We start from the raw sequence: 27,893 nt of genomic DNA, 5'->3' as shown, positions 1-27,893 counted from the left end.
CCGGGCTCACTGCCCCGGGAGGCCCCGCCAAGCGCCGCGGAGCGCCCAGGATGCGCGGGGCAGCCGCCACCCTCCGTGGCAAGGCGAGGCGCCGGGGGCGGGCCGGGGTCACCACGTCTGCCCCAGGGAACCGCACAGGTGAGGGCTGAGGCCACGTGGCCGCGTGCGGGGCTCTGCGCCCATTTCACAGATGGGAAAGCCGAGGGGAGGGGGTTGCGGGGCCGCCCAGCCGTGGGTGGGGGTCACAGCCACGATCCGCCCTGAGGATGAGCCTCCCCGACCCTCCGCCCGCCCAGCGAACGCCCTAGTGGAGCCGAAGCCTGGTAGCTAGCGGTTCCAAAGCAGGCGGCTGCACGCAGCCGCCCGCGCGCCCCTTCCCGAGTGGCCGCCGCGCCTTGGTCCCTGGGTTTGGTCCCGGGCGCCGGCGGATACTGCAGCCGGCCACGCCCTCCACGCCGCGGGCTCCGGGCCCCTCCGCGCCCCTCCGGGGGAAGTCGAGACCGGCCTCACCTGGCGGGCGGGCTGGCGGGCGGCGCGGGGCGGAAGGGGCGAGCCGGGCGCCCTCTCCGCGCCTGAGGGAGGTGTCATCTTTACGGTTCCTTGGTGACCACCGGAGCCCCACTTTTCAGATGGAGAAACTGAGCCTGCGAGAGGGGAGTGGCTGTCCGAGGTCACCCTGTAGCCAGGCTTGGGATCGGGCGGCTGTCTCCGAGGCTCAGAGGCCTCCGGGAGGAAGGGAGGCTGCTTTTTATTTTACTTTTAAGTGTTTGATTTCAAGAATGTGCTTGAAGAGCTTTCACCTCCCGTGCCCAAGCCTCCAGGGTTCGAATGCTGGCCTTGCCCCGCGAATGATTCTAAAGTGTAACCCTTTTAGAAACGGAACCAAACTGGAATTCTGGGTCTCAGATATCCCAAAAGCTCACTTCCCGTGGCCACTGCCTCTGAGGGTTAGGCCTGAGGGTCCTGGGTGTCTCAGGCGTTGCCGGGCTTCGGTTCTGCACAGGAGGAAGCTGAGGCCCGGAGTGGGGTGGGCTGGCCCCAGTCACACTGTCAGCCTGCAGCCCCAGGGAACTGGCAGGAGGCTGGCTTCCTCTCGCAGATGGGGAAACTGCGGCCCAGGGAGTTAATTCACCAAGCAGAGGTGTGCAACTCAGCAGAGTGGGCGCTGAGACTTGTTCCTGGTGCTGGTGGGTTTGGTTTATTTAGTTTGACACTCTGGCAGCCTGATGTCCAGAGTTCCCTAATTTGGTGTTGGGGTGATGAGCACTTTGCCCCTGTGTTTGAGGAAGGCATGCCCAGGGCCTGGTGCCGCCTGAGGAGCCACTTCTATTGGCACAACAGCCTGGGGCAGTGGGTAGCCAGTGCCCTTTGGATAGCCTTGACTTGCCCAAGGTCAGCCCAAGGCCAGGGAGTATCTGGAGGCTCGTCTGCAGACAAAAGGCTGTTTGCCTCAGAATTTGTGCTGCAAATGGAGCTTAGTCCAGCACCCTGTGCTCTTGTTCACCCTGCCTGCCCCTGGCTCTTCCTCTGACCACCTGCTCAGTCTCCTCTCAGACATGAGCACTGCCCAGGCACTGGCCCCTTGTTGGAGTTTTGGGTTAGAATCCCCTCTGTGACCTGGGGTGAGTCACTGCACCTCTGTGCCTCAGTTTCCCCACTGTATACCTGCCCCCAAATTTATGGACAGGCCCAGTGGCACCCAGGGAGCTGCTTCAGGGGTAATGCCATCATCTGGACTCCATCACTCCCCTGCATGGAACCTTAGGCTCTTGCTCTGTGAAATGTGCTATAAAGTGAGAGGCTGGGGGGCTGGTACCCTTTGGAGAGGATTTGACACTAAAATAGCAGTGGCCAGGAGCGGTGGCTCACACCTCTAATCCCAACACTTTGGGAGGCTGAGGTGGGTGGATTACTTGAGCCCGGGAACTCGAAACCAACCCGGGTTACATAGTGAAACCCCATATCTACAAAAAATGCAAATAAGTTAGCCAAGCATGGTGGCATGTGCCTATAATCCCAGCTATTCCGGAGTCTGAAAGGTGGAAAGATTGAATCAGCCCAGAGTTCAAGGCTACAGTGAGCTGTGATCATCCCACTGCACTCCATCCTGGGCAACAGAGCAAGATTCTGTCTCAAAACAAAACAAAAACCAAAAATGTAATACGGGGGTGTGTGTTTTTCCCGACATCTTTAAAACGCGCCATTACCACTGGTTGTCCTAGAGTAGATATGAAAAGCACAGTGGTGCGGACAGACTTGTCTTCCTGAGAGGCAGGGGTCTTCCCTCTTCTTCTGCGAGTGCCTGGGGAGAAGAGCAGGCCACGGGGGAGAGAGCGGGGGTTATCATATTTGTTGCACGGCCAGCCCCTGGCCCTGCTCCCAGGGCAGTTCCAGCACTCCCTGATCTGAGAGACTGACCAGGAACGCAGGGTTCCAGTGGCTGGAGGTAACCCCCTGGCATCCCTGGAAATGCCTGGAGAAGGGGCAGCAGGAGGCATGCTCTGCTGGTGCCATCTTGGCTTCACCCCTGAACTCCTGCCCCAGGACTGGGCTGTGTCCATTTTACAGAGGAGAAACCAAGACCCCATGAGCACCTGTATAAATCAAAGCAAGGTGGACACGCCCCATGATGCCTGGCTATGGTCTTCTGCTGCCCATTGGCATTGACAGAGCTGCTGGTAAGAGACATAGGTTCCCGGACCCTTGGTTTTCCACCAGGGATATGGGGGTACACATTCCTTATTTAGAATTAGCCCAGTTCTGTTCTGGAGGAGAGTGTGCTTTCCACACCCAGAGGCCCCCCCCTGCTGCTCGTCCTGGAGATGCAAGGCCACAGTGGCTCTGAAGCCTGTGCCCACCCTCCCTGTGGAGATGGGCTCAGAGAGGGCAGGTGACTTACCTGAAGACACACAGCCAGGGCTATGGAGCACCCACATGTAGTATTGGGGCCAGGCCCTGCCCTACTGCCAGGATCTTGGGGGTCCTGCTGTTCTCCAAGCACCTCTATGTGCACAAGTCACCCCCTTTAAACTGAGAAATTCCTCCTGAGGGTTCCCATTTCATGTTTGGGGGAACTGAGACCCAGATTGAGGTCACACAAGGACTCGCTGGCAGGTGGGAATCAAGTCCAGGTGAGACTGGGTCCGTCAGCATGCCTCTGTCACTCGGGTACCCTCTCTCCCACGACCTCGGCCAGCATAAAAGGGAACATAGTTACCTGGTCCCACAGCAAGTGAGGTCAGGGTATAGGGGCTGTGTGGCAAATGCCAGGAGGGCCAGCCTGGGGTCCAAGGTTCCAGATGAAAGATTAACAAGCACCATTATTCTCAGACGCCCGGCTGGCCTCATGGGCTGGGAGGATGAGGACCGACCTTGGTTAGGCCTGCACCCTCCGATAAGGCCAGGGAGGGAGGGAGGGAGGAAGCGCAGCTGTGGCAGCAGGTGCGGCACGTGGGCTGAGGGCCCCCGGGGCATCCCACAGGTGTGGCCCTCAGCTACCCGTTGGTCCTCCCCACCTGCTCCTGAGCCATAGGAGGGCCAGGCAGGACCTCCTGTTTTTATGTTGTATCTTGTTTGCATCAAATCCGTTTTCTGCTATTTTCCCCTCTCCTTTAAGATTTACATGCATGTAGTGAAAAGAGGTCTGAAGGGTACCGGGTAAGAAATGTCCCAGTGCTGGGCCAGCAGACCAAGGGCAACCAAAACCAAGGGCCGGGGTATAGCAGGCAGGTAGGGTGGGGCTGGAGGGCAGGGCGGGTCCAGGGAGGTAAGGCCTCTGCCTCCAGCTTTAGGGAACGGGCTCCTCAAGGACAGCTGGGGTGGGGGGTCCCCTGCAGGGGCCAGGTGCAGGAGCGTCATCTGCAGGCAGCTGGGAGTTTATGAGTGTTTGAAGCAGGGGAGGGGACAGGTGGGATCGGCCTCTCAGGCACTAGGCATGGGGGGGCGCTCAGGAGGTCAGTGAGGGGTGGTCCTGGGTCCCCTGGGAGTCCGGGCGTCTGTGTGGGCAGGATTTGGCTCTGCGGTGGTTAGAGGCAAGGGTGATCTACCAGCTCCATCCCCATGCCGTGGTGATTTCTTGGAATGTCCCTGGGAGGTGGGTGGGTGCAGATAGAGACTTCATAGACCATGGCTCCTGGCACTGTGCTGCCTGCCCTCTCCTAGCTGCCAGTTTCCTGTGAATCCTATGGAAAGGGCTACCCCAAGGGGACAGGAGTCTAGGCTCCTACCCTTGGAACTGCCATTGTGCAACCAGGGGTCTCGGGCAGGTTTGTGGGCCTCAGTTTCCTCATCTGGAAAATGGAGCCAGCCCAGAGAAAGTGTTTCCTGGCCTCCCAGACTCAGGGCAGGAATTCAGGACACCCCACTGGGGCCCGGGGGGTTGGACGTCCCCTGCATGCTGCGGACACTGGGGATCAGGGGCCAAGGGCTCAAGTTGCCCTGGATTCCGTGGGCCTTGAGGATTGAGGCCCGGGTCCCCAGGAGGGCTCACGTCCTGGGCTGCTTAGGATGTGGCTTATTATCCCAGGAAGGCAAGTCACCAGTTTTGTAGATGGAGAAGTTGAGGCTGAGACAGGTGAGAAATCCCGGTCCAGGACCTGCTGCTGGGAAGGGTCTTGTCAGGATCAGACCCCGGGAACCTACTGGTGAGCCCTCCAGGAAGCCTGCCCACTCAGCTGGGGGCGAAAGGGGACGTTCCTGGTTGGTGGCTTCTCTATCTGTGGCCTCTGCAGCAGGAGAGGCCAGAGAAACATGACGTTGCCTCCCTGTGCCCTCTTGGCTGAGGGTTTAGAGGAGGTTGGACCTCCTGGCTGTTCCGAAGAGGCAGGTCAGGGCTGTGAGCCTTGAGCGAGGACTCAGCCCACTCTCCCTCCTACCAGTTACCTTCCCCAGACACTCTGCTTGACCTGTCAAGGAAAGCCATTCCAGCAGCGCATTAACGTTAGGACCTGAGCATGAGATCCTCCTGGTCAGCTGGCTAAAAATGCAGGGTCTGGGCCAGGCGGGGTGGCTCACACCTGTAATCCTAACACCTTGGGAGGCCGAGGTGGGTGGATCATGAGGTCAAGAGATTGAGACCATCCTGGCCAACACGGTGAAAACCCATCTCTACTGAAAATACAAAAACTAGCCGGGTATGGTAGTGCACACCTGTAGTCCCAGCTACTCGGGAGGCTGAGGCAGGAGAATCACTTGAACCCAGGAGGCGGAGATTGCAGTGAGCCCACATCGCGCCACTGCACTCTGGCCTGGCGAAAGAGTGAGAGTCAAAAAAAAAGAAGGAAAGAAATGTTAGATCTGATGCCAGGATTGCATATAAGGCCCCCCAGCCCCACCAGGCACCATCCTTCTCTGCTCACAGACAGTGAGGGGGCTGGCATCAATTTTACCAGGCTTGTAGTCCAAATCGTTTTATACCTTTGAGTTTTTAATTTGACGGCACATCTGGGCTTCTTGTGGGTCCGTGTTATGTGCTGGCTGGTCCCCTTTCTTTGGTTGTGGTGGTGACTTCACCCTTTATCCCCGACGTTTGTGAGACTCAATGATGCAGACAGGACAGGCTCTGGGGATGTGGGGGAGGGGCCGAGCTTGTCCCCTCGTTGATGCCTTTCACTGTGACATATAAGCCACCACTTGCTGAAGACAAGAGTCCTCACTATAGCAGAACCTGGCGGCTGAGAACACAGGATGTGGCTTTTGACAGATGAAGTGTGAACCAAGGCAGGACCTCGGTCGACCTCAGACATGGCTAGGCGAGAGCCGACTGGTCAGCCTCAGACGGGGCTAGGTGTGAGCTCCCCACCCGGCCCGGCACACCACGTGGGCGGGCAGGGGGAGGGGCTGCCCCTTCTAAGACACACATAGAGGAAGCCAGCTGTGGAGGTGACCTTGCTGGGATGATCATTATTTCATCCAGTCCTCTCGCCCTCTGCCTGTTGTGGTATTTGCAGGTGGAGAGACAGACCCAGGGTGAAGTGACCAGGGTCTCCTGTAGGGCTGCGATGACCCCCAAACCGCGGCCCTCTGTCTCCAGAGCTGGGCCTGGCTGCCTTGGGTGCATGGGAGGCCCTGGAAGTCACATCTGTCTCGTTTGAGAGGAAGCTATGTTCCCGTGGTCACACACAGTCTTGGTAGAATAAGTCCCAGGATCAGCCCCATGTCCAGAAGGCTCAGCAGTGGTTAGTATCTGGGTCTTGGATGGGGAGTGTGATCGCCACCCCTTCCCTGGGACCCTGCTGGGTGGGAAGGGGAGGTGCCTAGAGGGTCAGTCACGTGTCAGCAGTGGGGATGCCCAGGGTCTTCCCCCAGCATTTTTCTTTCAAACGTGCAGCAGAGTTGAAATCATTTTATGCCTGCACACGCAGGCTGAGCCAGCTCGATTCCACCCTTCGGATTTCACTGTGCCTACTTTCTCACATTTGCCTCCATCCCTTGGTCCACCCCTCCAGGCATCTCATTATTCTAATGAAGTTCTAGTTTTATTTTTAAATAATGAATTTGCATTCATCCATTCATCCTCTCACTGGGCAGACACTCAGCCAGGCGCTGCTGTGGGCGCTGGACACACTCACCCTCACCGGCCTCCCCTCCCGCCCACCAACAGCTGCTCCCAAACCTCTGGCTGCTGGGGCCTCCTCTCTGCAAGGGCCACAGTGGGCTGGGAAGCCACAGAGGAATGCAGAAGTCGCAGCTCTAAATTAAGGACTGGGAAGTGTTGGCCGCCTGGCAGGCCTGGGGAAGGGGGCACGTGGCCGGCCCGTGGCTGCCCTGCTGTGTCTGCCAGGGCTCCAAAATCCCATGGCCACCTCCTTGGCCAGAAGGACAGTGCACATCCAGATCCCAAGATTCTGAAGAAGCAAAGCGTTTCCAGGCCCTTTGGGAGTGCTGGTCATGACTGTTTATTTTTATTTATTCATTTTTTTGAGACGGAGTTTCGCTCTTGTTACCCAGGCTGGAGTGCAATGGCGCGATCTCGGCTCACTGCAACCTCCGCCTCCTGGGTTCAGGCAATTCTCCTGCCTCAGCCTCCTGAGTAGCTGGGATTACAGGCACGCGCCACCATGCCCAGCTAATTTTTTGTGTTTTTAGTAGAGACGGGGTTTCACCATGTTGACCAGGATGGTCTCGATCTCTTGACCTCGTGATCCACCTGCCTCGGCCTCCCAAAGTGCTGGGATTACGGGCGTGAGCCACCGCGCCCGGCCCATGACTCTTATCTCTAAGGTCAGGCTGCCAGTCCTCCATTCATTTGTTCATGCATTCATTCATTTGCTCATTCCTGCACTGATGTCTGCGCATATGGAGCATGGTAGTCGATGAAGAGCCAAAACACTGGAGACAGAATCAAATCCTAGGTGTGCCACTGGGAGCTAGGTGACCCAAGGCTGGCAAGAGTCACCCCAGGGTTATAGGAAATAGCCCAGGCCAGGGGTGAGAGCTGTTCCTGACACACAGGTATGCTCAGTGTCAACCATCATTGGCCCAGCATCCCTGGGAGGCTCTGCCTCCGGCTGCTCTCAGCCCTGGCCATCGTCCCCGCCATCCCACTGAAGGGCAGGGCAAGTGCTCAGGCCCTCTCCACTCTGTGTGCCGCCCCTAGAAATTGTGCACCTCTCCCCTGCAGCCTCCCCAATCTGAAGGGCTGGTCTTTTTAACCCTGACGGAGATAAGAAGCAAAAACGAGTATCTTCTTTTCTGTTTGTTTGTTTTTTTTGAGACAGTTTCGTTCTGTTGCCCAGGCTGGAGTGCAGTGGCACGATCTCGGCTCACTGCAACTTCTACCTCCCAGGTTCAAGCGATTCTCCTGCCTCGGCCTCCCAGGTAGCTGGGATTACAAGGTGCCTGCCATCATACCTGGCTAATCTTTTTGTATTTTTAGTAGAGACGGAGTGTCACCATATTGGCCAGGCCGATCTCGAACTCCTGACCTCATGATCCGCCCACCTTGGCCTCCAAAAGTCCTGGGATTACAGACAGGCATGAGCCACCGAACCTAATCAAGTGTCTTCAGTTTTAAATGTGCATTTCTTTAATTGACGTGTTTTCCCTCATTTTAAAAACAGCTTTAAGAGGCTATAATTTACATACCATACAATTTGCTTATTTAAATCGTAGAACTCAGTAGCTTTTAGTACATTCACCGGTATGCGCTGCTTGTCACCCCAGTCAATTTTTTTTTTTTTTTTTTTTTTTTTTTTGAGATGGAGTCACCCTTGCCCAGCTTAGAGTGTAGTGGCATGATCTCAGCTCACTGTAACCTCTGCCTCCTGGGCTCAAGCGATTTCCCTGCCTCAGCCTCATGAGTAGCTGGATCACAGATGTGTGCCACCATACCCAGCTACTTCTTGTATTTCAGTAGAGACGGAGTTTCACTAGGTTGGCCAGGAGGGTCTCGATCTCTTGAACTCGTGATCTGCCCACCTTGGCCTCCCAAAGTTCTGGGATTACAGGTGTGAGCCACTGTACCTGGCCACTCCAGTCAATTTTATAATGTTTTTAATCACCCCAAAAGAAGATCCCGTAACCCTTAGTGGTCCTCTCCCAGTTTTCCCTTTCCGCCAGCTTCTGACAGCCACTAATCTGCTTTCTGTCTCTGGATTTGCCTATTCTGGACCTTTCATATGAGTGTCATCATGTGACATATGACCTTTTGTGTCTGACTTCTTTCACTTGACAGTGTTTTCAAGGTTTATCCATGTTGCAGCATGGATCAGCACTTTATGCCTTTTGATGATTTAATAGTGCTCCGTGGTGTGGATAAACCATGTTTTGTTTATTCACTTATTGGTTGACAGACATTTAGGTATTTCAACTTTCTGGCCATTACGGATAATGCTGCTGTGAACATTCATGTACCCATTTTTGTATAGACTGGTATTTTTATTTCTTTTGGCTGATTACCTAGGAGTGGAGTTACTGGATCATGTGGTAATTCTGTGCTTAACTCTTTGAGAAACCACCAGACAGTTTTCCAAAGCTGCTGCACCATTTTTTTCCTGAACCAGTAGGGGTCTGAGGTGCCAGTTTCTCCACATTCTTCCTAATGCTTGATATTGTTTGTCTTTTTTTTTTTTTTTTTTTTTTTTTTTTGAGATGGAGTCTCACTCCGTCACCCAGGCTGGAATACAGTGGCATGATCTTGGCTCACTATAACCTCCTTCTCCCAAGTTCAAGTGATTCTCCTGCCTCAGCTTCTCGAGTAGGTGGGATTACAGGAACCCACCACCATGCCCTGCTAATTTTTGTATTTTTAGTAGAGACAGGGTTTTACCATGTTGGCCAGGCTAGTCTTGAACTCCTGACCTCAGGTGATCCACCCGCCTCGGCCTCCCAAAGGGCTGGGAGTACAGGGGTGAGCCACCACCCCCAGCCAGTGCTTGGTATTGCTTGTCTTTTTGACAGACGTCTTTGTGGTTTTGATTTGTATTTCCCTGAAAGTTAATAATTTTGAGAATCTTGTGTTTATTGGCTCCTAATTTATCTTTTTCAAAGAAATGTCTGTTCAGATCCTTTGACCATTTAAAAATTTTGTGGTCTTATTATAATTGAATTGTGATAATGCTTTATATGTTCTAGACACATGCCTCTTATCAGATACATGATTTCCAAGTACTTTCTCTCTTATTGCTAAGTTGTCTTTGCACTTTGCTGAATGTATCCTTTAGAGCACAAACATTTTTCATTTTGATAATGTCCTGCTTTTTTCTTTTTTCTGTTGGCATTTTTCTTCGGTGTTTTATCTAAGAAACCATTGCTTAAGGTCACAAAGATTTTCCCCTGTGTTTTCTTCTAAGAGTTTCATGGTCTTAGCTTTTACTCTTACGTCTTTGATTCACTTTAAGTTAATTGTAGCATGTGGTATGAGCGAGGGGTCCAGCTTCAGTTGTCCCAGCGTCAATTTGTTAAAAAAACTATTCTTTTCCCATTGAATTGTCTTGATACCCTTGTTGAAAAGCATTTATCTGTAAATGCAGTGGTTTACCTCTGGACGCTCAGTTCTATTCTGTTGATCTTTATGTCTGTCCTTATAATAGTACCACGTTGTTTTGGTTACTCTAGGTTTGTAATAAGTTTTGAAATTGGCAAGTGTGAGCCCTCTAACTTTGTTCTTTTTCAAGAGTATTTTGGCTATTCTAGGTCTTTTGCATATCCATATGAATTTTAGGATTAGCTTGTTGATTTCCGGAAAGAAGGCCGCTGAATTGTGATAGAGATTGTGTCGAATCTTTCTATCAGTTTGGGGAATACAGTAGATTCAATGAATATAGTAGATACAACGTATCTGAGGGGGATGCATTCCAGGATCGCCCCCTCAAGTGCATGCCTGAAACTTCAGATATTTATATATGTTGTTTTTTTTTCTAAACACACATACCTATGATAAAGTTTAATTTATAAATTAAACACAGTGAAAGATTAACAATAACTAGTAATGTTATACCAATTATAACAATATATTGTAATGAGAGTTATATGTGTGGTCTCTCTCAAAATATCTTATTAAACAGTACTTACCCTTCCTGCGATGACATGAGATGATAAAATGCCTATGTGATGAGATGAATTGAGATGAAAAACATAGGTCTTGCGATATAAAGGGAAATGCCAGAAATAATTCGTAAGATTTACACCGTGAGCCACTCTGAGTAGTGTGATGAAATCTCACCCATCCCGCTGCACCCCTCCTGGGATTGCCGTAAGTCTCTTAGTAGCCCTCTGGGTTGTCAGATGCCGATACCACAGTGCCTGTGTTTAAGCAACTCTCATTTTACTTAATAATGGCCCCAAAGTACAACTGTTGTGACATACTATTTTCTGATTGTGGAACCGCCAGTAACTGAAACCATGGGAAGTGAAAACAAGGGTAGGAGGGACTGCTGGAATATATTGCCGTCGTAACAGTATTAAGTTTTCTGATCCCTGAACATGGGATGTTTTTCCATTTATTTAGGTCTTTAATTTCTTTCAACAACATTTTGTAGTTTTCACAGTATATGTTTCACACTTCTGCTCTTAAATTTATAACTAATTCTTTTTGATGCTATTGTATAAAATTTTTTCTTAATTTTCAATTTGCTGACTGCTACTGTACAGAAATCCCATTGACTTTTGTATGTTGACTTCGTGTTCTACAATCTTGCTGAACTCATTTCTATTTATAATAGTTTTTAGTAGGATTTCTAGGCTTTTCTACATACAGATGAAATCATGACATCTAATGGAGATAGTTTTACTTCTTCTTTTTTTTTTTCCAGGATGGTGTCTTGCTTTGTCGCCCAGGCTGGAGTGCAGTGCGATTTTGGCTCACTGCAACCACTGCTTCCTGGGATCAGGCAGTTCTCCTGCCTCAGCCTCCCACATAGCTGGGAGTAACAGACATGTGGCACCCACGCCTGGTTAATTTTTGTATTTTAGTAGAGACAGGGTTTTACCGTGTTGGCCAGGCTGGTCTTGAACTCCTGACTTCCGGTGATCCACCTGCCTTGGCCTCGGAAATTGCTGGGATCGCAGGCATGAGCCACCTCTCCTAGCTGAGCCATTTGTTCTTCTTTTCTAATTTACCCATTGTGTCGTGGTTTTCGCCATTGGCTTATTAATATGTAAGTGCCGTTTATGTAGAGAAGATATGAATCCCCTATTACATGTATGTTACAAGTGTAAGAATCTTAGCTGGAGGGCGGCTCCCTCCCTGCTATCAGTGGACATCTGGGCAGGTGAGCCCACTCCTCTGAGCCCTGTCTGTAATCATACAGATAAGGAATACGGGGTGCTCTTGAACAGAATGTTCCATGCAGACATGCACTGTTATTGTTAGTAACTGTGCGGATGCTGAGGAGCCACAGACAGGGAGCAGTCAGAAAGGCCCTGCCCGGGCCAGAGGCCGGTCTTCCCCAGATTCCCCAGATACTGAAGGGGCAGAAAGGATGGAGGCGGCCTGGGGATGAAGACCCGGGTGGCCATGGTTGACCTTGGCGGAACCACAAACTGGCTATGTGACCTCAGTGTCCCTGAGCCATGGTTTCTGGGGCTGCAGAAGGGCGGAGGCCGTTCTTCCAAGGACACCACGGCTCCTGTCCTTGTGTGTACCAGGCGCAGCCACCTTCCAGATGCCTTGGCATTGCACCTTGTTTATTCTGCACACCAGTCCAATGTGGGCACAATAGCTGTGCTGATGTTGAGGCCAGGGCAGGCTCCCTCGCCTGGGTCTCCAAATGTGCGTGGTGGAGGTGGACTGGGAGCTCCGCAGGCTGGAACCCGTGCATTCATTTCTGTGCTGCTGCCCAGCAGCCACTGCAGCGCGCAGCACAGAGTAGGGCCTGGGCGTTATTCTTCCTTCCGTTATTATTGTTGCTGATATTCCTGCTTTGGTTATTGTCACTTTCGGGCCCTGGGAAGAATCCCAAGCACTAAATAGTGCACTGGGCTGAGATGTGTTTGACTGCAGCTTTGTATCAGATTTGAGCCAGTCCACTTAACAAATCCACAAAAAAACAGTGGCCTAATTCCAGCTAGAGTTTATTTCTGTCTCTTCTCAGGATCTGAGAGACTGGTCTGCCCGTTCACACGTCTACCATCTTTGCTCCCTGTGTTAGTCAGGTTTCTCTAGAGGGACAGGACTAACAGGACGGATGTACATATAAAGGGGAGTTTATTAAGGAAGACTGACTCACACGATGTCAAGGTGAAGTCCCACAATAGGTTGTCTGCAAGCTGAGGAGCAAGGAAGCCAGTCCGAGTCCCCAACCCTCAAAAGTAGGGAAGACAGTGCAGCCTTCAGTCTGTGGCTAAAGGCCCAAGAGCCCTTGGCAAACCACTGGCATGAGTCCAAGAGTCCAATAGCTGGAGAATTGGAGTCCGATGTTCAAGGGCAGGAAGCATCCAGCACGGGAGAAAGATGGAGACCGGAAGACTCAGCTAGACTAGTCCTTCCACGTTCCTCTCTAACTGCTTTTATTCTAGCCTCACTGGCAGCTGATTAGATGGTGCCCATCAGATTTAGGGTGGGCCTGCTTCTCCCAGTCCACCGAATCAAATGTTAATCTCCTTTGGCAACACCCTTACAGACACACCCAGGGACAATACTTTGCATCCTTCAGTCCAATCAGGTTAACACTCAATATTAACCATCACACTCCCCAATGCAGAAGTGGCACAGCATCTGTGCTCACGCCCCATTGGCCAGGTTCAGTCACACGACTGCTCCCAGGTGCAAGGCAGGTTGGGAAATATAGTTTTCATTGGTGATCACATTTCCAGCTGCAACTCTGGGGTGGGGAGAAAGGGATACTAGAGGCAACAGCAGCCAGGGGTGGGGATTAGAGTTGAGGCTGCCCAGGATGAGCTGACATGGGGCAGATTCTCCCCGCTGGGCTTGGCCATCAGGTGGGGCTCCCTGTTCCATCCCTACCACCTTCAATTTCCATCCTAGATGGGCTTGTGAATTCAGATGTGGGATAAGAAATGGAGTGATGGCCGGATGCAGTGGCTCACGCCTGTAATCCTAGCACTTTGGGAGGCAGAGGTGGGTGGATCACAAGGTCAGGAGATCGAAACCATCCTGCCCAACATGGTGAAACCCCGTATCTACTAAAAATACAAAAATTAGCTGGGTGTGGTGGTACGTGCCTATAATCCCAGATACTCAGGAAGCTGAGGCAGGAGAATGGCTTGAACCAGGGAGTTGGAGGTTGCAGTGAGCTGAGATCATGCCACTGCACTCCAGCCTGGTGACAAAGCAAGACTCCGTCTCAAAAAAGAAAAAAAAGTAATAGAGTGATAACATCCCAGAGATGAAGACTTTGCATGGGCATACAGCCAGCCCATGTGACTGCTCCTGGGCGGACATGAATAAATCTGGGGGATGGTGTGTCTTTGGTAAACATCGTAAAATTAGAGTCCACAAAGTTTGCTGGCGAATTAGTTATAGATTGAGAAAGTAGGTTTCAAGGTTTGGAGCCCAAGCAACTGAAGGATGGTGGAACTGCTGATTTAAAGTTATAATAGGAGAAGCCACATGGTCAGCAGGTTGGGGGAGCTCAGAAGCTTGGCTAGGTCACATCGTCAGGCTCAGTGGGCAGTAGGACTTCCATGCCTAGCACCCAGGGCATGGTCCCCGATACAGTGCACAGAGGACAGAGGAAGGTCGTAGCAGGTCAGTGTGGAATAATGGGGTCCATCAGACTCTACATGCCTCAGCTTTTGTCCCCACCATCACCCCAAGCTCTGGGTGTTGGTCCCTGCCGGTGCAGAGGGAGACAGGCACGGAGATGCTCAGGTGCCCCTTCACCGCTGCTTCCTCCAGCCAGTCTCTGCCTCTGCACACGCCATGCACCAGCCCGGCCTGTTCTCTCAAAGAACAGCTCTCCCTGTTCTTTGCCTGTGATGCACCAGCAGTCCACTGTCAATGCCCCCAAATCAGGAAATACTAGATACATAGAAGGAAGAGCTTCTTGCACTTGGACACCAGGAGACCTGCCCGAGGATGTCCTTAGCAGTTTCACTGAACGTCCTTAGACCCCAGAGGCAACTCAGATGCAGGGAACAGGGACGCACACAGAGGCCCGTCCGTCAATGGAACACTTCACTGCTGTGAAAAGTAACCAGCTGCTGACACATGCAGAGCATGATGACTCCTGTGCATTGTGTGTGTGTGTGTGTGTGTCTGTATGAATGTGTACGAAGTCAGACCAGAGCCTCCTTGTCTGGTTCTGAGTCTTCCCTGCAGCATAAGAGCTGTGTGACTGCAGAAAGTGTTGTAAGACCCTCTGCCCAATTTGCTCATCTGTCGATGGGGTTAATGACGGTTCTCCATGGCTAGGCTGCTGTGCCGACAGAGGATAGCACATGTAAGGCCGGTGCTACAGCGTCCAGCCACAGCGAGCTTCTCAGTCCCAGCTGTTGTCATTGTTATAATTTTATTAAAATTGTTGATTGCTGCTGTATCCAAAGCATCTCTGTGTCCTTACTTAAGAACATCACTGTAACTGCTCTCTAGTGTTTTACTGTCTGGCTGGACTTGGGGGGGGGGAATCATTCCCTCCTGCTGGAGACGTGGGTTGTTTCAGCCTTTCACTATTTTGTATGGCTCTGAGGTGGGCTTCCCATAGAGAAACCTTGGCAACTCATTCTTATTTCCTGTGGCTAAAAGTGCATATGCAACATAGGGCCCTTACTGCATTTACCAAATGCTCTGCAGAAAGGTTGGATCTGCACGCCAACCCAGGAACAGGGCTTCCCAGGCCCTGCCTATTTGTTTATTGTCTATTTTCTTTGTGCCTTCACCTCATCGATGTAGGAAAAATGAGCTCTTCCTTGAATCAGCATTTCCTTAATTGCTGTGAGTCTGTATTTTTCATGTCTGTGGGCCATTGGTGTCCTTGCGAATTGCTTGTTCACAATGAGAACTTGTTGGGGTTTTTTTTTTAATGGAATATTCCGTTTTTATTCATGTGTAAGACGTCTTCATAAATGAAGGCTATTGAACCAACCTTTGTCCTGTGTTTTCCAAATATCTTTTCCCCAATTTTTCACCCGAGTTGGTTGTTTTCCATTATTAGGGAGCTGCAGAAGCTTTCTGTTTTGTATGCAGTCACATCTGTTATCTCTCTCCCTCTCTTTTTTTTCCCCCTGATTTCTGCCTTTGGAGCTGTGCTTAGATCATAATCAAAGGGCATGCCTCAATATTTGCTTTTATTGTCTTCTGATACTTGTTTCTTTTTTTAGCACTCCAATCCTCAGCATCTAGAGTTTACTTCATGGAGGGATCCAGCTGCGTTGTCCCAGGGTCTGGATGGCCCCTGTGACCTCCAGAGTATCCGGTGGCCTTCGGAGCTGCACCCCGCCCCTTTGCTCCCCAGTGCTGTGCCAGCTTCACCCTCCAGGGTCCCACCCTGCCCTGCATGCCCAGCCCCCATGCCTGACACCCACCTCTCTCCCCAGGCACCTGCGCTCAGCTGCGGCTGCCCCCGCAAGCCACCTTCCAAGTCCTTCGTGGTGATGGTGCTTCCGTGGGGACCGTGCTCATGTTCCGTTGCCCCTCCAACCACCAGATGGTGGGATCTGGGCTCCTCACCTGCACCTGGAAGGGGAGCATTGCTGAGTGGTCTTCAGGGTCCCCAGTGTGCAAACGTAAGGACCCTTCTGTCAGCTTGGTGGCTCTGGGGGTGGGGGATGGTCCCAAATCCTGTCAGGAGGATGGTGTGGGTGGGGATGGTGTGGGTGTCCACTCACAAGCAACTAGGCCAGTAGGGTCCCATTCCCAACACTGACAGCTTGCTTACAAGTCAGCGGCCGGCCGTCAGCCCTCAGCCCTCTGAGTGCCACATCAGCAGTGTGGACCCAAAGCCTAGCAGTGGGCCTCCAATCCTGGCTCTGCTACCCACTTAGCCCCTCACTGCCAAGAGGCTGCTCATGCTCTCTGAGCCAGCACTTTTTCTCTGTTAAGCAGGAAACTGTTCATTCATTCATTCACATACATGTGCAGATGGCGAACTTTAATAGGATATTGCATGTATCAGGAATCCTAAGTACTGGCCACCTAGAAGACCATGACCTGCCTGGCCCTGGAGCTCCCAGTCTGTGGGAGGAGCTGGTTTTCTGGTTGCATTTGTTGTACAGGTGTCGAAGGGTCCACAAGATATTCCCTTTTCAATGCCCAGCATGCCATTTCCAAAATGAAGCCGTGTGTTATGTTAATGTGTTTTATGCATAAGAAGGGCTCAGAGTCAAAATAGTTTGGCAGACTCTGGGCTTTTATGCTGCAGGACTTCTCAGAGCCTTTAAAATGTTCACGTGATAGGTGATTGAGAATGCAGGTGTTAGGATTAGATTCTGAGAGGCAGAAAACCCAAAATCCTAGGATTAGCCGTGATGGAGCCCAACCTTCAGGGTGGGCAGGCAGGCCTGTGTGGGCTCCAGGTGGCGGGAGCCAGGCCCCTTCCCTGTCATGGCTCTGCTGGGCATGGCCTCAGTGATCCAAGGTGGCAGCAGCTGTGTTCCAGGCAGCTGTTACGGGGCAAGAGGCCTCAGGGCCAAAGGCCGGGCCCACGTGTCTCAGGAAAGGGGCTCGGGACTTTCTCCACATCACTCTTATTCTCCATTGGCCAGAACATGGCCCTGTGACCACTGGGAAGTGTAGTCTCCATTCTGGGTGGTCAGCGTCTACTAGGGAGCATGAGAAATGGGGACTAGGGGCCAGGGCCATGTCCCCTACAGGGGAGTACATGGTGTTGCTCAAATTAGGATTCCAGGCCTTTTTCCCCCAGAACATCTGTAGAATCTGATGGAACTCGTTTTTGGAGCATAGCTGAGGTCGCACGGCAGATACCTAGTCTTTTGGGCTTTCCTGGAAAGTGACCTGAGAAGGCATGTGAGCCCCTGAAGAATGTTGCCAGCTCGGGGCAACATTGTGAAAACTCACATGGGCTGGGCAAGGCCTCCTGAGCACTGCTGTCGCCTCCTCTGTGTGCCTTGCCCTTCCACCATTCCTCAAGCAGGACTCCAGTGGGCAGGAGCCGGGGAGGCCATCACTCTGAACTCCCTGCCAGAGCTTCTGCAATGTAGTCACTCTGCAAACTCCTACACACCCTACAAAAACCAGCTCAAATACCCGCTTCAATTAGCCACTCTGCATACTCCTGCACACCCTGCTCAAATAGCCTATTTCTTGGGGAGAGTCTTCTCTGATAGTGCCACCTCCAGATATAGTTTGCACAGATCTTTGCCTCAGCCCTCCACACCTTACTGCCCCCTTACCATGCTTCACAGCTCACTGAGGGTCAGCCAGGCCCTGTCCACACCCAGGACCTACCCCAACCACCTCTGACGCCCCCAGCCCTTGGGCCAGGCAGATCTGGGCCAACCTGGGGCCAGCCAGATCTGGGCGAACCTGGGGCCAGGCAGATCGGGGCCAACCTTGCCCAGGAGCTGGCGGTTGTCTCCACACAGTGGTGCCTCCGCATGAGACCTTTGGCTTCAAGGTGGCCGTGGTCGCCTCCATCGTGAGCTGCGCCATCATCTTGCTCATGTCCATGGCCTTCCTCACCTGCTGCCTCCTCAAGTGCATGAAGAAGGGCGAGCAACGGCGCTCTAACAGGTACAGTGGCCTCGTGGTCTCAGAGTCCTTCCAGGAGGCACCTCTTGGCACCATCAGAGGAGGAGAGGGCAGAGTGTTTCGTAGGAACCCTGGCACTGCCCTCAGGGCACTCGTTCCTGCCACCACTGCTCTGGGCCTGCGTCTCACCATCATACCAAGTGCCGCTCCTGGCCCACACAGCGGTCACGGGCAGCATCACAGCTGGGGGACACGTGGGCCCCGAAGGCCCTGCTTTTAGGCCAGGCCATGGGTTCACATGGGATTGTTTTATTCTTTATTTTACTTATTTACTTGTTTGAGATGGAGTCTCGCTCTGTTGCCGAGGCTGGAGTGCAGGGGCGTCATCTCAGCTCACTACAACCTCCGCCTCCCGGGTTCAATCAATTCTCCTGCCTCAGCCTCCCTAGAAGCTGGCATTACAGGCATGTGCCACCACACCTAACAATTTTTTTTTGTATTTTTAGTGAAGATGGGGTCTCACCATATTGGCCAGGCTGGTCTTGAACTCCTGACCTCAGGTGATCTGCCCGCCTTGTCCTCCCAAAGTGCTGGGATTACAGATGTGAGCCACCGTGCCCGGCACTCTGCTGTGTTAATGGGCTGCAGGGCTGCCACACACGCCCCTTAAACCTTGAGGGGGCGTCACTGTCACTGCAGACAGAGGGCTGGTTAACTATAGCCCACCAGCTAAGTCTGGCTTTCTGTCAGGATTTTCCCCATGGTAATTTATTTATTTATGTATTTATTGTTTTTATTTTTTATTGTGGTAAAATACCAAGACATAAAACCTACCTTTATAATGTCTACGGTTCAATGGCATTAAGTATGTTCACGATGTGGTGCAGCCATTCGCACCATCCAGCCCTAGCACTTTGCACCACCTATGTTTGTAAGTCAAGTGTTAGTGGCACACAGCCACGTTCATCGTCTACGAGTGTGTGGCTGCTTTTGGGCTGCAGTGGAAGAGTTTAGCTGTGGGAGAAATCGTGTGCCTCACCGCACCTAAAACATCCACTGCCCGACTCTTTGAGAGGTTTGCCAGCCTGCCCTGGTACTGCAGAGGGTGCCCTGGGCCTACATGGAGCCCATTTCCGCTGCTGTCAGGGTCACGTGTGCATGCTCCGAGTCCTTCCTCCCAAACTCTCTTCCAGGTCAGCCCAGCTGTGGTCCCAGCTGAGAGATGAGGACTTGGAGACAGTGCAGGCCGCATACCTGGGCCTCAAACGCTTCAACAAACCCACGAGCGGGCCCAGCCAGGCACACGACAACCACAGCTTCACCACGTGAGCCTGGGTCTGGGTGGGGGGCAGACTGGGGGACAAGGGGTCCAGCTTGGTCAGGCCCTGGGACACCTGCTGCTCCCACATGCTGAGAGCCTGGTCACACCTGGCCCACCCAGAACCTTAACTCTTATCTCTAAAACAAGAGGCTGGTGGTCTTTGTAGCACTCTTCCTGACCGTGACATTCTAGGACTCAGAGCTGCCCCCAGCAGTGTTTTCATCTGGAAGATCCATCCTCCAGGGAAGCAGAAGCTTCTACACACCCAGCAGGGCTCTGCACTGAGCCACCATCACTTGCTCTCCCTCCCAGCGCCTCTCCCTCTCCTTTCTCTTTCTCTCTTAATATACACATACATTTTTAATTTTTTTTTTTTGCCCTGAATCGATACAAGGACATTTTTTTTTTCTGAGCCCAGAAATCTAATATTGATTGGCCGGGTGCGATAGCTCATGCCTTAATCCCAGCAGTTTGGGAGGCTGAGGTGGGAGGATCACCTGAGGTCAGGAGTTTGAGACCAGCCTGGCCTACATGGTGAAACCCCGCTGGGTTTTCACCCAAACAAAAAATTAGCCTGGCATGGTGGCAGCACCCGTCTTCCCAGCTACCTGGGAGGCTGAGGCAGGAGAATCGCTTGAGCGCGGGAGGCGGAGGTTGCAGTGAGCCGAGATGGCGCCACTGCACTCCAGCCTGGGTGACAGAGCCAGACTCCGTCTCATAAAAAAAAAAAACAAAAAAAAAAAAAACAAAAAGAAAACCACCACCACCACCACCACCAACAGCAACCTGAACAGAAATCTAACATTGATACACGTGGCCTGTCGAGTGGAGAGCGCTCAGTTGATGAGCAGCGTTGAGCGAGTCCACCCTTTGGTCCATAATCACACGCAGTGCTCAGCCGCCAGGCCTCTGAGCCCCTTAAACTGGAATGGGCCTTCAGTTTTTCGTGGCAGAGTGTTCTGAGGGTTCCAGGTCAGTGTTCGCAGACGGAGCTCCTGTCTGGATCTGCGTGGTGTTTCTGCATCACCAGGCCCCGCTGTGCATTCGTGCTGCAGGGCTGAGCGCGCAGATCAGAGCCGCGGGCCAGGCTGCCCCACAGGCCACATGGAAGGGGGTCTCCTGGCTGAGCCAAAGCCGCCCAGGTCCCTTCACTGTCAGAGCACGAGGAAGGGGCTCTGAAGTGTCCGTCGGCGGCCTCCGCGACCCATGGTCTCAGCACGCAGGGGTGATCCTCCAGATCCGTTCCTGCCTTGGGCGTTACAGAATGGTGACTTTGTTCATCCTGTTGCAATTCTGACGTTCCTTCTATCAGGAATGAGGATGAGCTGGTTTTTTCTTTCCTTTCTTTCTTTCAATTTTGTTTTGTTCTTTTAGCATCACGTGAACTCATGAATATTCTTTCCTGAAACTTATTTTGGAAAAAGTTCAGAAATACACAAAAGTAAAATATTGTCCTGGATCTCCTGCTCCCGCCTCCCGATCTCACGGTCGCCAGCTCGGCCAGGCCACCCCACTTCAAGCACACTCTCTGTGGGCTCCGGTTGTTCTTGGCAGTGGGAGCTCCGCCACACCGTGGCCTGTGTCCTTCTGGTCCTTCGCCGTCGGTCTGTGAGTGCTTCCGGCCTTGCTCAAGATGTTCCAGCCCCATTTTGAGCTTTCTGTGCCCGGCCCTGGGGTTGGCCACTGCAGAGCGGGCGGGCACCGAGACGACATCATTGAGCTTGGCTTCCCTTTCTTCGGGCCCTCCCGCTGGAGCCTTTCGAGGCTGCAGTGCGCTTGGTCCCATGCCTCGGGGCCTCGCTGTGTGCCTGTAACAGCGCGCGCTTCGGCTTCCTCCCCTGTAAAGGGAGATGGCGGTGGCGCTCACACTCTCAAGTTGTTGAGGCTACCTGAGTCCAGGTGTGTGCCTCTCTCGCCAGGCCCAGGGGGAGAACTTGGTGAATACTGTCATTGCCACACTTATGACCTTATGCGGATGGGGAAACTGAGGCACAGGAGGGGGTGATCTGTGTGGCCCTGGGTTGCACACATCGTGTTGGGTCTGGCCAACACCTTCAGGGAGGGAATTCACCTTTCCATCTCCTTTCCTGGCGCTTCAGGTGTGCATTGCATCACCAAGGATGTAGCAGAAATGCTGCCATGAGACTTCTGCACTTAGTAGCACGTTCCGGGTCACCGTGGTGGTCTGAGGCCTTCAGCCTGTCATTCCTTATAGTAACCCGTTGTCCCAAAGTTTCCAACATCTGCGAGACCCTCCCTGCTGAGCGGTCAGGCGTGGTCAGCATCTTTTTGCTTAGTGCTGTTTTTCTTTTTCAAGACCACACTCTTGGGGGCGATCCTGGGAATCGATTGTTTAGGCCCGATGGTCTGAATATTTTATGACCGGATCCTTTCTCTGGGAGCTCTGGCATAAGTGACTTCGACCATAGTTTTCTGGGAACTGCGTCATCACTGAATGCGGATCATTTGCTCATCATGTTTCTTACAGTAGCTGTAAGTTGCACGGGTAGTTTCCGTCAGCATTTCTTTGATGAGTGTCCAGGAAGAATGTTTTCTCCAGCCTTGGCTCGCCAGTGGCGTTGCTAGCATTGGTCATTTTCTGTTTTCTCTGCTGAATTGCCTCCTAATGTTTTACTCATGTGTTACGGGAGGGCACCTGGATTACTGATTGGCTACAAGTTTATTAGGGCTCTTTCCTTTTTTTATTTTTATTTTTGAGACAGAGTCTTGCTATGTTGCCCCAGGTGGAGTGCCATAGCACAGTCTCAGCTCACTGCAACCTCCTCTTCCTGGGTTCAAGCAATTTTCCCGCCTCAGCCTCCCGAGTAGTTGGCATTACAGACACCCGCTACCACGCCTGGCTAATTTTGTATTTTCAGTGGAGATGGGGTTTCACCATGTTGGCCAGGCAGATCTCCAACTCCTGGTCTCAAGCAGTCCACCCATCTCAGCCTCCCAAAGCGCTGGGATTACAGGCGTGAGCCACTGTGCCCGGCCTCCTTTCCCTTTCATTTTAGTTTTGTTGGGGCCCTGGTGGCTAATGCGTTTCCTTCTGGGGAGTGAGATATCCAAAGGCAGGTTCAGAGCCCCTCCATTGTCCTGCCTGTGATCCCCACTCCCCATTACAGCACCGGGGCCAGATCGTCCTGTGTCATAACTGGGAAAAGTGCCCATGGATTGGGGGAAGGAACAATTGCCTCTCAAGGCAACACGGTGTCCAGGATGAGGGCAGCCATTGCTGCTGCTGCTGCTGCTGCTGCAGGGGCTTTGCTGGCCAGAGCATGAGGCCAAGGCGCTCCCAGGGGTGCTGTCTGGGGCCACACGCCTTCCCCGCCCCAGCGCCACAGACACCAGCTCTTACACTGCAGGGACTTGCAGTGTGTGGTCAGACGTGTGTGTCCCATCCAAGGGCGGCCACAGATCTGTGTAGGGAGCTGTGCTTCCCTCCCTCGGGGAGTGAGAGAGCCATCTTGGGGCCACTGTGATAGTCCAGCTCAAGAGGCAGGAAGTGGTGGTGAGGCTGAGGGGCGATTAGGAGGGGGACCCTTAGGGCAGAGCCCCTTCCTGGAGCTCTCATACATGGGGACATCAAGCACTCAGCCCAGCTTCGTGGGGACTCAGAGAAGGCTGGTCCTGCCCAGGGCTACCCAGCTGATGGAGGCAGAGTTCCCTGATCCTGGACCCCGGGTTCCCAGCAGGGTCCTTGGGATATGCCTGTGCTGGCACTGCCCACCCCCCAGGCAGGACCCAGGCTGCCTCCACAGGTGGTAAATTGCCTTTAGCAAGGTGGGGTTTGCCTCTTGACCTTGTTTTTAGTTCATAAATACTTCTCAGCACTTGCAGTGTGCCAGACACTGTTCTGAACTCTTCCAAATATTAACTCTTTTCACCTAGAGGTGGGTACTACTTTTATCCCATTTTCCATGTGAAGAACCAGGCAGGTTAAGAAACTTGTGTAGACTCCCACACTACCAGTAAGAGTCAGGCTAGGTGAAGTTGGTCTGGCTCCCAGTTCCATGAAGCTGCCTTTCCTCTCCACTAATGATGGATGCATTCACTTACTCATTGCCCAGCAGATCATTTCTTAATTCCTACTACTTCCTAAAGTTTTTCTGAGAATCAGTTGTGGGTAGGAACAGTGATCCAGGAAGGCTTCCTGGAAGAGGTGACGCCAGAAGTGAAAGGACTAAGAGAGCCTGCTTTGGGAGGGTAGAGAGACAGCCTTTCAGGGGAGGAAATAACTGCAAAGGGCTAGAGATGGGAGCCACCAGGCAGCCCACTTGGAGCAGAGGCTAATGTGTGTGGAGGGCAGCGACAGGGCAGGGCCAGGATCTGGTCAGCCTGGGAAATGGCTTGGTTTGTGCCAGGCGAGGGTGGGAGAGCCACAAGAGTACTGAGGGTGGAGCAGGTGGTCCATCTAGCTCCGGGCCGCCAAAGAGGACAGCCCTGGCAGGAGAGAAGTTGTCCGCCCCGTGACACTCCTGCTCCCCAGCCTCCCTTCTCTGCCTGGGATGTCCCAGGCCCTGCCCAGGCAGCTGGGCTCCCGCTAGTTTTTGCACAGTCTGAGCCCTAGGAAGTCCCTTCCCACACCTTAGCTGGACACGCGTCTGGCTCCTGGGCCATGCCTTGGTTGTGTGGATGAAGGACCCATTTGCCAACAGGGCCCAGCGGGGAGATGGAGCGGCCTCTGTGCACCGCAGGGTGCAGGGCAGCTCCCGGCAAGAGGAAACAGCCTCCCCAGTGCTCAGGGCAGCAGTTGTCCCAGGCCCACTGAAGGCCCAGGGCCTGGGTACCCGAGAAGGTGTGGCGCTGGGGGTTAAACACCATCCTCACTCTTTCGCCAGCTCATGCCTCCTCTCTCCACAGAGACTATGGTGAGAGCACCAGCAAGCCAGCCAGTGTGACCTGCAGCGTGGACAAGGACCCCAGGATCCCCAGACCTCTGAGCTTCATTGGCTCCTCCAGCTCACCCCAAGCCCAGGTGATGGTGCACATGGCGAACTCCAGGCGGCCCCTGCCTGCCTCTGGTCTGACCACAGGAATGCAACGACAGCCTGCAGCATATGCACTAGGGTGACCGAGGAGTGAGGCTGGTGCCCACGCTCCACGCCGGGAGGACAAGCCAGTCAGCCACAACTCCACGTGCGCCCAGCTTGAGATTCGTCAGTGGAATCAGCTTCCAGGTGTAGGGACCCCTCAGGGGGCCAAGCTGACATCCAAGGCTGAGGACCCCGGGGTGGGGGGCGTGTTCTGTTCCAACACAGCCTGGCCATAATGATTTTTATACTTATGGCTTACTTGAAACCACTACTGAGGGTAAGATACCGGCTGTGGCCTCTCACTAACTAGCATTCCTTTAAAGAGACTGGGAGATGTTTTAAGCAAATCTAATTTTGTATCATAAAATAAGAAAATAGCAATAAACTTCTTTTCAGCACCTACAGATGGCTGCCTCAGCCTCTTCCTCCACAGGGTGTGCCGCTTCCAAGTGGGGACCCGTGGAGAAGTCTGCAGCTGCTGTCTGTAACAGTGCAGACGAGGGGTGTTAAGTCAAACCAAATAATTATTTCTAATACCAAAAAATACAAAGGTGACGGTGGTTGGTTGATGTTAGAGTCAGCAGAGGAGACTTCCCGTTTTTTTGTTTGTTTGTTTGTTTATTTTCAGGGCTAGTTTCTGTTTAACTCTGAAGAAAAATAATCTGGTATTGGTTAGTGAGGAAGGGGTGTACTGAGGTGTGACTGACCTGTCTTGTCATGGCCAGGTCTCCTTGGCCAAGATGAATATTCAGTCAGTCAGTGGGGCTTAAGATTTTATTTTTATTTCACAGCCATAACACCTCCACATGGCGGCCTCATGTGGCCTGGGCTTCCTCGCAACATGGCGTCTGGTTTCCAATGTGAGAGTTGCAATGTGAGCACCAGGTGGAGGCCATTTTGCCTTCCAGGCCCTGGCCTTGGAAGTCATGCTGTGTCGGTCCACTGGGAGTCAAGGCTGCCTTCTAACATGGGGAGGAGAGTCGGACTCCATCGCTAGGCAGGGAAGAGTGCTGACTGGTGAGAAGAAAACTGGCAGACATACTGTACAACCATCATAGTCACCCTTCACCCAATCACTTGTCAAAGCAATTTTATAGAAGGTGACTAATTTCAGCTGGGCGTGGTGGTTCACGCCGGTAATCCCAGCACTTTGGGAGGCCGAGGTGGGTGGATCACGAGGTCAGGAGTTCAAAACCAGCCTAGTCAAGATGGTGAAACCCCATCTCTACTAAAAATACAAAAACGTAGCCGGGCGTGGTGGCAGGTGCCTGTCATCCCAGCTACTCGGGAGACTGAGGCAGGAGAATTGCTTGAACACAGGAGATGAAGGTTGCAGTGAGCGGAGGTCATACCACTGTACTCCACTCCAGCCCGGGCAACAGAGCGAGACTCCGTTTCAAAAAAAAAAACAACAAACAAAGGGTGACTAGTTTTCTCCCTCCCAGCTTCACTCCCAGAGGGGACCGTCTGTACCGCAGGCCTGCGTGTACACAGCCACACCTGCTGCAGGCGTAGTTCTAGACGTTTCTGCCTGCTGCCGTGTCTCTCATTTGCTTCTACTTAAAGTGAACTCAGAGCTCTTTCTGCAGCTCTTGGTCTTACCCTCTCTCTTACTTCTGAACCCCACATGTGTCCTGGGCCAATTAAAACTATACCTCAGCCTCCCATAATTTTGGGGTGTGACCTGTCTCTGGCCATTGAGAAAAGCCACGGGGTTTGCCCTTTGACCTTCCCCTGCTTCCTGGCTGGAGCCCAGCAGCCACGTTGGGGCCATGAGGAGGAGGAGCTGAAGGTCAGGAGGAAGAAGCCCTTATTCGACGTGGCTCCTTGTGGACTGAAGCCACACTTGTCATGTCCCTTAGGCCCAGATACTTTCCTGATTCGCACTACGCAGAGTCATCCATCTGACAGGTGTCCCGTGATTTATGTGACACATCCCCAGCCAAGGGACGCTTAGGTGGTTTCGTGTTTCTGGCCTTCACATTTTTAGGCACCTTGATACTGGGATGCTGTTTCCTTCGGGCAGATTCCTGGAGTGGGGTTGTGAGGCCAGAGTGTGCCTGGTGGTTTCCTGTCAAGCACTGGAGCATCTCAGGGCCTCTGTGGGCACACGGGGACACTGAGGCGGGGGAGGCGCAGATCCAGCCCTCACCAGGCTGGTGCAGCTCTCCTCTGCTGGGGCTCCTGAGCTCTCCTTGGCTTTTACGGACATGGGAAGTGGTGCCCCTCAGCTGCGTGCCTCAGGGGACCTGCGGGCTAAGCGGTCGGTCTGGGTCCAGGCCTGGTGGTGGGACGCCAGCCCACACGCCCAACCTGCCACTGCTGATCTGGATACCAGGGGATATTGAGTCACATCAGGGTCAGACACTTCTAGTTCCTATGGGACTGACGCAGCGCCAAGGTTTGGCACCATTGACAGAAGGCTCTGGGCTCTCCTGTTCTGAGTTCTAGTCCCCATTCAGCCCTTTCCGCTGCTAACCCCGTTGTGAGGTGGGACCAGGTAGGTGGAGGCTGTAGATCACCACCATGTGGAACAGGCCAGGCCGGGTGGCTGGAGCTAAGGGGGCGAGGGGCCTGCCTTGAAATCTGAAGGACCTGCAAAGGGAGAGGAGTGTTTTGCACCCAGGTGGCCGATGCTGGGCTGCTGGAGCAGCGAACGGGAGAAGCGGGGTGAAGGGCTCCAGCCCCCAGTGGCTGACAGTTACAGAAATGGGTGTCCAAATGGCCATGGAGGGGCTGCACTGGACAGAGTGGGCAGAGGATCCAGAGGGGAGGAAATGACATGAGGCGTGGCGGGGCAAACCCATTGCCCAGGAGAGCTGTGGGGCACGAGCTGACAGTGCAGCATGCTGGGTCCCCCCAAGTCTGCACCATGGCCTGGGAGTCTCGGCTAGGCTAGACCGAGAGACGGTACAGCGGCGGGGCAGAGAGCCGAGTCCTCCCACAGGCGTGGTCCGAGAATGCCGGTAGGAGGACTCGGCTATCTGGGCCTCTAGGGTTTTTCTGGGGAGATTTGGGGCCAGCTTCCCCTTCATCTTGCCCCCGAGGCAAGGAGCTGGCCCCAAATTTCCTAAAAAAAAACCCTTAGAGCCCCAATTCTCACGAGTATGGGGAACAAAGAAAAGGGACCATCTACCACTCTGATTTTTTTGGACACACCCAGCTCACTCCCATTGAAGGCCTTAGCACACGCTGTTCCCTCTGCCTGGACTGCGTGGCCCCTGCTGGCCACATGGCTCATTCCCATACTCACCTTCTCAGCTCAAAAACCAGTAACGGCAGGGGGCAGTGGCTCACATCTGTAATCCCAGCACTTTGGGAGGCCAAGGCGGGTGGATCACAAGGTCAGGAGATCGAGACCATCCTGGCCAACATGGTGAAACCCTGTCTCTACTAAAAATACAAAAATAGCTGGGCGTGGTGGTGCGTGCCTGTAATCCCAGCTACTCGGGAGGCGGAGGCAGGAGAATCTCTTGAACCTGGG

The 27,893-nt window shown here is 53.1% G+C and overlaps 1 protein-coding gene across 1 annotated transcript; it reads left to right on the top strand.

The window, feature by feature from the left end:
• On the top strand, window positions 1–24,813 carry SUSD3 (sushi domain containing 3). The gene is made up of 5 exons (XM_039475032.2): window positions 1–138; window positions 15,937–16,125; window positions 17,944–18,091; window positions 19,243–19,374; window positions 24,237–24,813. The coding sequence occupies exons 1-5, from the start codon at window positions 51–53 to the stop codon at window positions 24,445–24,447; spliced, it is 768 nt and encodes a 255-aa protein (XP_039330966.2). The 5' UTR covers window positions 1–50; the 3' UTR covers window positions 24,448–24,813.
• The last annotated feature ends 3,080 nt before the right edge of the window (window positions 24,814–27,893 follow it).

Source organism: Saimiri boliviensis, chromosome 2 (assembly GCF_048565385.1).
Source record: "Saimiri boliviensis isolate mSaiBol1 chromosome 2, mSaiBol1.pri, whole genome shotgun sequence".
Lineage (NCBI taxonomy): Eukaryota > Metazoa > Chordata > Mammalia > Primates > Cebidae > Saimiri > Saimiri boliviensis.
Note: the sequence above shows the minus strand (reverse complement) of the source record. Positions and strands in the feature narration are given on the sequence as shown.